General features: G+C 40.0%; 1 protein-coding gene across 1 annotated transcript; it reads left to right on the plus strand.

Annotated features, from left to right (window-relative positions):
- The first annotated feature begins 6004 nt into the window (after positions 1–6004).
- Positions 6005–11113, plus strand: LOC145985469 (uncharacterized). The gene has a single exon (XM_083119543.1). It carries the CDS (start codon positions 6005–6007, stop codon positions 11111–11113), a length of 5109 nt encoding a protein of 1702 aa, XP_082975669.1.
- Positions 11114–11847: the final 734 nt, after the last annotated feature.

Here is an 11847-nt window from a genome sequence, read left to right on the forward strand (position 1 = left end):
CAATTCCACAAACCAGAGTCTGCCTGTATATAAGGCTACCGGCTCATGTTCACCTTCCCTTACTGAGCTTGAGTTTTGGTTTTACATCCACGTTATGCAGAGGAAGGCTAATTGGGACTGGACCTACAGTGGGATCCGAACCACTTGTGCCTCCAGCCGGTATCGAACTCATCTTCGCTTATGTTCTGTGGCCGCAACGAATCTATTACCAATGAATATGAATGAGTGCCTACAACCATACCAAGAGTTAACGTCCACAGCAGACTGGATACAATGCATCAAATACACAAGCTGGTTCCATGGAACTTATTCAGTTTATCCTAATAAGTGATACGCTCGAGGATGAGTGAAAACATGGAACTACGAGCAGCCAAGAAGTTGTGAGGCGCTAAACTGTTCTATTCAGATTGCATTCCCACTGCGTCATTTTACCCACGCAGGTGGGATAGATGGCTTGGCGAAATGCTACTATTATTTTGCGTGCATATTGTCGCTACATGGTGATACAGAACTTAGCCAATGTACATTTTTATTATTCCTCAAGAACTGAAAAATGATGTAAAGTATATTGAAAATAAAAAAAATAAATTGACTGAAAATGTGCGCCATCTGTCGCCCTTTACCGCATATATATATATATATCAGTAGTGTGGTATTTAAGAAATTTCCGGTGGGGGAAATTCTACTGACTGTCTAGGAACAGCATGAGATAATAACTTTATGCCATATAAAATTCCCCCATGGATAAAATTTATCAAGCAGAGGGGGGACACAAGTACCCAGAGGGGAGGTAATCCCCATCCCCCCTACATGTATGTAAGTAACAATTTAATTTCCATATGCAATTAACAATAATGTATTTTTATATTTACGTATATTTTATATTTAATAACATTATAAATATACACATTTTATAATAAATAAATATATATATATATGTGTGTGTGTGTGTGTGTGTGTGTATGTGTGCGTGTAGATTAAGATTTGCCTTCCCGACCATTTTTTAATGATTTCACACCCTGATTGCATGTGATTTTTTTCATGATGATGTGATATGTACCTACTGATGACTAAGGGGATATTCAGGACCGTTTTGACAATCGAAATAATTGGGAAATACGTGTCTGGCGTTTTGATGACGTGATTTGAAGGTGATCGTTGTTACAGTTAAGATTTTTGTTGTAGAGGAGTGCGAGTAATTGAGATAAAAAGTATCAGTTTTGCTACAGATGCCTTTACGAGATCGAAGCGTTGTTGAAGTATGTATCGAGAGGATGACATCTGTCCGTAGCAGAGTGCCTCCATATTTGTTACGTTAAAATTTATTTTCTTCCTGGGAGCAGAAATCTCTTCCTACAGCTCTGTTTAAAGTTTATAAAATGAAAAATCTTAATAAATCAGGAATAGTGTAAAGTAATATTTGTCAGTAATGATAATCAATTTGCAACGAACGAAACTTAAACCGAACTTTCCATCACCAAAATTAATAGTTTATGTCTCGAACGCTATATGGTGCAACCTGAACACTCGTATTTTTGTTATTTAACGTTGCATTTCCACTACTTTCTCTAATCGCGATGATGATCATCGATGAAGAAGAAATAGATGAACACTCACAAAGGACACCCATGTCCAAGCCGGGATTCGAACCAAGGAACTTTGGTGGCGAGATTAGAAATCAACAATTTAACGCGCTCGGTCACTGAACCGGCACGCCCTGAATATATCTACGAGGGGTTTTCCAAAAGTATGATCGGGCACGCTCAGCTCGCTTCATATAGGACGAAATTGACAATTTGGGATGGACAGTTATTCCACACCCCTCCTACATCCCTGGCCTGGCACCATTACATTAACATCTGTTTGGATTTATGATGCGAGGCAATTCAGAAACTTCAGAAGTCAGTGTCTTCGGCAGGCTGGAACGGTGTCCTACTACTGGGCTATATTAAAACTTCCAGAACGGTGGGGAAAATGTGTACAAAGATGTGGAGATTTTGTAGAGAAGTAAGCAAAAGACTGCAGATGAAGATTTGTGTATTTGGTTTTTCAATAATGCAACATGATCATATTAGAAAATATTGTTGCTCATTACTTTTTATATGACCCTCGTATAACATAACAACACGAACTCGTGAACGTACACTCATATATGTGCCTAGTAGTATCGGAATACGATAAGGCCGGTCGCTATTTAATATTCGCAATTCATTTGCACGTACTTATAACTAATTTGCACGGGTTTTAATTAATTCGCATGTACTTAGAATTCATTTGCACGTACTTAGAATACTTTACATTTATGTATTTGCATGTTTATAACTTTTTATAAATATGTAATTATTTATTTTATGAAAAATATGTATATAGAAGGTAATTAGAGGTACTAAATGCTATGCATATGTTTTTATATTCATTACTGCAAAGTATGTAATGTATAAAATGTTAATATTAATGTTTATAATATTGAAAATAAGTTTTCTATGGTTTATGAACCGCTATGAAAGGTGGTAATGGTACGAAAGAAGATGGTCCTGGTACTCGAACCCGCGATATGTAACGTTATTAATTAGTACTATGTAATAATGTTATATGGTATGAAACACGATGGTCTCAGACGACAGACAGAATACGGTCTCCGAATCTCGACTCGGCGGTGAAGGTAGACGAGAAAGGAATTTGGGGAAGTGCGGTGATGCCAGACAGAGAGAATGAATTAATATTCCGCGCAGGTAGAGGAGAAAGGAATTTAGGGAGTGTGCGTTCAAGGTCAAATGACGTCAGAACAAAGGAAAAACCTGATTGACCAATCAGAGAACGCGTCGGTAGGTTTTCAGAACTGGTTTTTTCAAGGTTAACCAGTACGCAAGAACAGGGGAAAGCTATGCAATACTGTAGGGCAGGGGAGGGATTGAACCAGACAACAAAGGATGTCTGGAATGCACAGCAATGGTCAAATTTTTTGAAGCTATGCGTCGCTTGTAGAACCGGTTTCAGCCGCCAATTAATATTCCGCTCAGGGTTGCCCCAAGGCACAGGACGCTTTAGCGTGGGTTTGGGGCTAGAACGTTTGCATGTCAGAACAGGTTTTTGTCTAAGTAAGCCAAGTTTGCCCAGAACACAAGAAAAAAGAATTTTTGGATACCGAATTAGATTGGAGCGAGAACTTTAATTTGAACAAGGAGAACGAAGCGTAAGGGTTTATTATCTGTACTAGGAAGAAGGAGACCTATCAGGGACGGGGCCTACAGTTTTCAGCATTTGCTTTTATTACGGGGTAACGAACCTAGGACCTTTTGATTATTGATTTAGGGAGTAAATTTATGTTACTGTGTGCTATTTAACATAACATTGAGTTTATTTTTTTTACCAAACTTTGACTTTATGTCAAATCTTTTACAAGTTTTTATGTATTTTTATTCAAATAACACAATTTTATCTATTCAGGCAACATTTTTTATTAAATGTTGGACTCGCAAAGACATTTTTTCAACTTTTTAACTTATTATTTTACAATTTTATGTTAATTTTTTTACCAAAATAACACTATTTGTACTATTCATGCAACATTTTTTATTAAATTTTGCACTCACAAAGACATTTTTCATCTTTTAACTTATTATTTTACAACTTTATGTTAATTTTTTACCAAAATAACACTATTTGTACTATTCAAGCAACATTTTTTATTAAATTTTGCACTCACAAAAAACATTTTTCAATTTTTAACTTATTATTTTACAATTTTATGTTAAATTTTTTACCAAAATAACACTATTTGTACTATTCAGGCAACATTTTTTCAACTTTTAACTTATTATTTTACAACTTTATATTAATTTTTTACCAAAATAACACTATTTGTACTATTCAAGCAACATTTTTTATTAAATTTTGGACTCACAAAGACATTTTTTTCTACGTTTAACTTATTATTTTACAACTTTATATTAATTTTTTACCAAAATAACACTATTTATACTAATCAGGCAACATTTTTTATTAAATTTTGGACTCACAAAGACATTTTTTCAACTTTTAACTTATTATTTTACAACTTTATGTTAATTTTTTACCAAAATAACACTATTTGTACTAATCAGGCAACATTTTTTATTAAATTTTGGACTCACAAAGACATTTTTTCAACTTTTAACTTATTATTTTACAACTTTATGTTAATTTTTACCAAAATAACACTATTTGTACTATTCAGGCAACATTTTTTATTAAATTTTGTATTTACAAAGAGATTTTTTCAACTTCTATCTGTTTATTTCACAAGTTTAGGCTTATTATTACCAAAATAATACAATTCAATCTGTTCAGGAAAGACTTTTAGTCGCATTTTCGACACACAAAGTGTGTGTTCTCAACTTCTATCTGTTTATTTCACAAGTTTAGGCTTATTATTACTCAAATAACACAATTCTATCTGTTCAGGAAAGATTTTTAGTTACATTTTCGACACACAAAGTGTGTGTTCTCAACTTTTATTTGTTTATTTTACAAGTTTAGCCTAATATTTACTCAAATAACACGATTTGAACGTGTTTTTTATTACATTTTGGACACACACACACACACACAAACATTCACAGACACACACACACACCCACACACACACACACACATCCACACACACACACACTCACACAGAGAGAGAAAGAGAGAGAGAGAGAGAGAGAGATTTTTTAGGTTTAGTTTAGGTTTCTTTCCACTCAAATAACACAATTTAGATGTGTTTTGAATTATATTTTGGATGCAAAAGTATGTTTTGACAAGTTCTACCCTTTTATTTTACAAGTTTAGGCTTATTATTACTCAAATAACACAATTTAATCCAGTCAGGAAGGATTTGTTATTATATTTTGGATGCACAAAGAGATGTTTTCAACTTTTTTACTGATTTTTTGCAGGGTATGTATTAATTTGTATTTATTTTGTTTCGTATCATATATACATTTACAAATTTTTAATTTAGAGTTTAGTATTTATTTAATTTTTTTTCAAAAACACTAAAGAAAAAGTACTTTTAGCTAAAAAGTAAGCAACAGAATATATTATTTTTATTATTATTATTATTATTAGGGTTTACTGATTTCCACTATGCTATTTTTGGTTCTGTATTTCTATATGTATTTATTTAGGTCAGGTTACGCCTGCTACGTAGGAAAGTTTGTTTATTTTAGAGTTTGCTGAGTATTTTGTTACTTTTATACTAGGTAAAGTTTTCTAAATATATCAGGTAGGGCTCCATCCATATACTTTTGTTTTTGCTGTTTGGAGATGATGCGATCAGCATCACTCTCTGTTCGGTGAACAATGCATATAATTAGTGTTTTTTATCTTGTTTTCCATTTTTGTGTATATGTGTGAGTTATTCATGTGAAGTGTGTGGGAGTAAGAAACTGCGGAACCTCCCGCATACTTGATTTCGGGAACTTACACACCCACAAGTAAATTCGGGAACGTCCCGAGAGGTGGTAAATTCGGGAACGTCCCGAGAAGTGAGCCAGGCTCTTAGCTTGGGCGTTGCCACGAGAAAAGAACAGTCGTCATCAGAGAGTCATCGTGAGAAGAACCGTGTCACACGCGCGCGGTCACAAGTGCGCTGTAGAGACATCCTACAGCAAAACAGACAGTCCTTCGTGTATATTGTTTAGTTATTGTATAGTCCTTCGTATATGTGTATTATAGACATTAAATGTATGTATATATCGTCTTTGTGCGTCTGTTACTTAACCAGACACCGTGCGGGAACCGACGCATTTAGGATAATTCGGGCCAGGGTGGAGTTCAGCCAGTTAGCCAATGTAGTGCGGGGCTTTCTGGAAACTGACACTCAACAAATGGTCCTCCGGGCCGGATGCGTCGCAATTGTAGTATTCGTGCCGTATTCCGGTAGTTTGTCGTCGGGAAATCAACGAGCCAGAAGAAGAGTCAACGTGCCACACCCTCGGTCCGCCATATGCGTTTAGCGTCTCTTGTACGACGAGTCAACATGGAGCAGTTACAGGCGTCAAAGACAGTCCTCAAGCGGGAAGTTACTCGGATTGAAAACAAGTCAGCTTCACCAACGCTGGAAGGTGCTACACTTCAAGTCTACATAGACAAGGTCCTTCAACTAAGTGCAGACTGTAGTGCATTACTTGTGAATCTCGCTAAACAGTGCGAAGAAAAATTGTTCTCTGAGTACTACGATGAACTGAGTGCGGTGCAAGACCGATTAGAGTTCTTGTTGGGCTCCCTGTACCAAAAACAGAAGGAAGCCGTTTCTCCCGTTGTCGCGGTCGCGGTGAACAGTGATGCGAAAAGTGACGTTCGGTTACCAAAACTAACATTACCAGAATTCAGTGGTGACATTCATCAATGGTTGTCATTTCGGGACTTATTTGTGGCATCGGTTCATGACAACAAACACCTCAGTGGCGCTCAGAAGTTGCAGTACTTGAATTCGGCATTAAAGGGTGAACCGTCATTATTAATCCAGTCCATCGCAATAACGGATGCAAACTACGAGGAGGCGTGGAATCTGCTAGTTTCGCGGTACCAAAACAAAAGAGAGATAGTGAACAGCACGATTAATCGCTTGGTTAATCAACCTTGTGTGCCATCACGCTCGGCTACAGGGTTACGCAAGCTCATTGACGTCACTTCTGAGTGTGTGCGTGTGCTGAAGGTTTTGGACATCCCTGTAGAGGCTTGGGATGCAATTTTAGTCTTTCACACCACCGACAAGTTGGATGCAGAATCTAGGCAACAGTGGGAACTTTCCCTGAAGAATGCAGAAGTGCCTAAGTTCGAGGACCTGACTACGTTCCTGGATGTGCGTGCCAGAGCTCTTGCAGCGTCTACGGTGACCTCCAGCCTCCCAATGTCCAACAAACCCCCTCCCAGGTCTACTGATCGTCAAGTAAAGAAGAATGTGAATTCGTATCACACAGGTGCTGAAACTGTGTGTCCTAAATGCCGCGGACACCACAGGTTGCATACTTGTCAGAAGTATCAACAAATGTCGGTGAAAGAACGGTACTATTTTGTGAAAAGCAACAATCTGTGCTACAACTGTTTGCAATCGAATTGTAACGTCGGAAAGTGTACTTCGCGCACGTGTATGGTGTGCTTTAGAAAGCACCACACATCCCTTCACTTCTCTCCTAGTGAAAATCCCAGTTCTACGCGGCAAGTAACGTCCCACATCGCCAGCAAGAAGAAAGCCATTCCGTTGCAGGAAGTTCTCTTGTCTACAGCCACCGTGGGCGTGAGGGATAGACATAACAACGTTCGGCATTTTCGTGCACTCTTAGATACGGGCTCCGAGTGTACATTTGTCACGGAAGACTGTAGTCAGCAATTAGGCCTTCGAAAGAAACACATCAGTGTTGCCATATCCGGTATTTCGGCAACCGGTATCGGTACTTCTCGTTCCATGGTGGACCTACAGTTTAGGTCAAAAGCGGGCAACGAAACGTACACCACCAAAGCCATCGTTGTGAAGAAGATTACAAATAATTTGCCCAAGCAGCAATTCACTTTTGATCAACAGTGGACTCACCTACATAACCTTGATCTTGCCGACCCGTCCTTCAACAAACCAGGGAAAATAGACATTTTATTTGGTGCAGACATTGTTCCCTTACTTTTAAGACCTGAGAAAGTCGCAGGTCCAGTAGGTACACCGACAGCCATAAGTACTTCACTTGGGTGGATTCTTATGGGCAGAATTAACGTTCCGCGCAATAAACGCGCAGTGTCTTCACATCATGCGTCATGTAGTGATCTGGACGCTACTCTACAGCGCTTCTGGGAAATAGAGACTGTGCCATCGGTAAAACTGTACAACGAAGAAGAAAACTTTTGTGAACAACATTTTCGGAAAACACACGCACGTGACATCGACGGTCGTTATGTTGTGAGATTGCCCTTCCGAGAACAAAGCGGTGTTCTGGGTGCTTCACGTTCCCTAGCGGTGCAGCGTCTCAAACAAATGGAGAGACAACTCGTCAAGAATCCACAACGTCAACAAAAGTATGCTGAGTGTATGCAGGAATACATAGACTTGGGTCATATGAGCGTCATTTCGAATTCAGAATTACCTGTGTCCCAAGAAAGCAGTTGCTACCTCCCACACCATAGTGTCATCAAAATGGACAGTTCTACAACGGCTTTACGGATCGTGTACGACGCCAGTGCAAAGACGACGACAGGAGTTTCCCTCAACGATAAGTTGCTTGTAGGCCCTAAGATACAAGACGACATAATGCCTTTGTTGCTACGTTTTCGTACGTATCAAATAGCCCTTACTTCGGACGTTGTCAAAATGTTTCGACAGGTGAAATTACACCCAGATGATGCAGAATATCATCGCATTGTGTGGAGGAAGTCACCGAAAGAAGAGATACGAGACTTCAGATTAGAGAGACTGACGTTTGGTACGGCTAGTGCTCCTTTCTTAGCCACCAGGTGTTTACAACAGCTGGCCCGCGACGAAGAGGCAGACTTTCCTGAAGCAGCGGCGATTACATTGAGAGACTTTTTTGTAGACAATCTAGTGACTGGCAGTGATACAGTAACGCAAGCTATCGCGTTACAAAAACAAATAAGTGAACTTCTACAAAGAGGTGGTTTCGAATTGCGGAAATGGTGCTCGAACAATACACGAGTACTGAATGAAATCCCGGTACATTTGCGAGAAACGAACTTTGCATTGGATGTGAGCATAAATGAACATATAAAAGCACTCGGGATCGAATGGCATCCAGCGAGTGACGAATTCGCGATATCAGTGACGCAACCCGCAATTCGTGAGCAGTTGACCAAGCGGATTTTGTTATCAGACATCGCGAAAATATTTGACCCCCTAGGGTGGATATCTCCAGTAACTGTCAAAGCAAAGATATTCATGCAAACACTTTGGCAAGTTAAACTTGACTGGGACGATGTACTTCCACCAGAACTAGAAATTGCATGGCGAAGTTTTCGGGCGGAGTTGCATAAGTTGCAGGATGTTAAGGTGCCTAGGCGCATCGTGTCTTCAAAACCGCTAACGTGCGAACTGATAGGCTTTTGTGACAGTTCCGAGCGGGCCTATGCGGCCACTGCCTATTTACGTTCTACATACAGCGACGGCAGTATTGAAGTGCATCTTGTAGCAAGCAAAACGAGAGTCGCGCCTCTGAAGAAAGTGACTCTCCCGAGACTCGAACTTTGTGCTGCAGTGTTACTCATACGTTTGCTGCAGACAATAAAGGAAGCTCTTCATTTGAACATTACAGAGATCCGTGCATTTACTGACTCTACAATAGTTTTGTGTTGGATAAACTCTTCTCCTTCTAATTGGCGTACATTTATTGCCAACAGAGTTGCTAAAATACACGACGTTCTCCCTGCAGAGAATTGGTTCCACGTGTGCAGTGAAGAGAATCCAGCTGATTTGGCGACAAGAGGAATTTCTCCCTCAACCCTGTTCGAACGTGATATTTGGTTCTTCGGCCCACAGTGGTTACGTAATCAGTCCTTCAATCCTACACGCACGGTCAACGCAGCAGCAACAGCTGAGGTTGAGAGAGAGAGAAAAAAGGGTCTTCTCGTATTACAGTCTTCGGTCGAGGTGGAGGAGTTATTAGTAAACAAGTATTCAAACTTATCAAAGCTCCAACGAGTAACGGCTTGGTGCTTCAGATTTATGCATAACACCAAGCGAAGTGCTAATGAACGTCAGTTTGGACCCCTATCAGCACGCGAACTTAATCACACGTTGCTTGTGTTAGTGAAACAAGCACAAATTACAGCATTCCCTACAGAAATAAAGCATTTGAAAAAAGGGAATCCTTTGCCTTCAAACAACCCATTACTCAATTTGACTCCTTTCCTGGACCAGGAGGGAATTCTGAGAGTAGGTGGACGTTTACACAATGCACAAATGACAATTGATAAGAAACATCCCATTCTGTTACCTCGTGAACATAAACTTACAGAGCTCATCGTGAAACATGAACATTTGAAACATTTGCATGCGGGACCACAATTACTTCTCGCTGTCCTACAGCAACGTTTTTGGATTATACGAGGGAGGGACTTAATTCGAAAAATTGTGTTTAAGTGCAAAGAATGTTTTAAGGAAAAACAGTTGACAGCAACTCAACTCATGGGTAGTTTGCCAGCCCCTCGCGTCAATCCAGGCCGAGTATTTGCAAATACAGGTGTAGATTACTGCGGCCCATTTTCAATAAAGAGTTGCCAACTCAGGTCTTCAAAAATCACCAAAGGATACGTCGCCCTTTTCGTGTGTCTTGCAACCAAAGCAATTCACTTGGAAGCGGTAAATGATGCATCAACGCCTACATTCATTGCTGCATTACGTAGGTTTGTGGCCAGACGTGGTAAACCTAACCAGATCTTCAGCGATTGCGGAACGAACTTCGTAGGGGCAAACAGAGAATTGAAAAAGCTACTTCAATTCATGCGACAAAAAGAGCACGTCCAATCGATGTCAGATGTTACGGCCTCGCAAGGCATACAATGGAATTTCAATCCACCGGGAGCAGCTCATTGGGGTGGTGTATGGGAAATTTCAGTGAAGGCAGTGAAATATCACTTGAAAAGAGTTATGGGCTCAACATTACTCACTTATGAGCAATTCATCACGTTATTGACACAAATAGAGGCGTGTCTTAACTCGAGGCCATTAACGGAGTTGAGTAGTGATCCAAATGACCTAACGGCACTCACGCCAGGACACTTCTTAACCGGTGATTCGTTACTGGCTGTACCTCAAGCAGACTTTACAACATCCACGTCGAATTGTTTGTCTAAGTGGCATTTGATCCAAAAAATGACGCAACATTTTTGGAAACGGTGGGCAACAGAGTACTTGTCCAGACTCCAGCAGCGGCCCAAGTGGATGGAGAAGAAGGAAAATCTACAGATAGGAGATCTGGTGTTGTTGAAAGAAGCTACCCCTCCACAGCAATGGAAGCTAGGAAGAGTAGTGAAAGTTCATCCAGGACCAGCCAAGTTAGTACGATCAGTGACAGTGCGAACAGCTGATGGGCAATACAGACGTCCAATTGTGAAACTTGCTCCTCTCCCCTATTCTAAGGAGACATAAGTGTACTACATTGAAATTATTGATTGTGGTTGAAATTAATATTTCAACGGGGGGGAGTGTGTTCGGTGAACAATGCATATAATTAGTGTTTTTTATCTTGTTTTCCATTTTTGTGTATATGTGTGAGTTATTCATGTGAAGTGTGTGGGAGTAAGAAACTGCGGAACCTCCCGCATACTTGATTTCGGGAACTTACACACCCACAAGTAAATTCGGGAACGTCCCGAGAGGTGGTAAATTCGGGAACGTCCCGAGAAGTGAGCCAGGCTCTTAGCTTGGGCGTTGCCACGAGAAAAGAACAGTCGTCATCAGAGAGTCATCGTGAGAAGAACCGTGTCACACGCGCGCGGTCACAAGTGCGCTGTAGAGACATCCTACAGCAAAACAGACAGTCCTTCGTGTATATTGTTTAGTTATTGTATAGTCCTTCGTATATGTGTATTATAGACATTAAATGTATGTATATATCGTCTTTGTGCGTCTGTTACTTAACCAGACACCGTGCGGGAACCGACGCATTTAGGATAATTCGGGCCAGGGTGGAGTTCAGCCAGTTAGCCAATGTAGTGCGGGGCTTTCTGGAAACTGACACTCAACACTCTCCATCTGCTTTTTATTTTATGTACCCAATATTATTTTGAGGCTTAGTGAATTCTAGAGCCTATTTATGCAGGAGAGAGGGCTTGAAATTTTTGATCTCGGATAACCCACAACTATTTGTCAGAGTATTTTAA

Source organism: Lepisma saccharinum, chromosome 3 (genome assembly GCF_977018435.1).
Source record: "Lepisma saccharinum chromosome 3, izLepSacc3.1, whole genome shotgun sequence".
Lineage (NCBI taxonomy): Eukaryota > Metazoa > Arthropoda > Insecta > Zygentoma > Lepismatidae > Lepisma > Lepisma saccharinum.

Excerpts from the sequence above, each read along its gene's own strand:
- LOC145985469 (XM_083119543.1), top strand. The coding sequence starts at position 6,005 with ATGGAGCAGTTACAGGCGTCAAAGACAGTCCTCAAGCGGGAAGTTACT.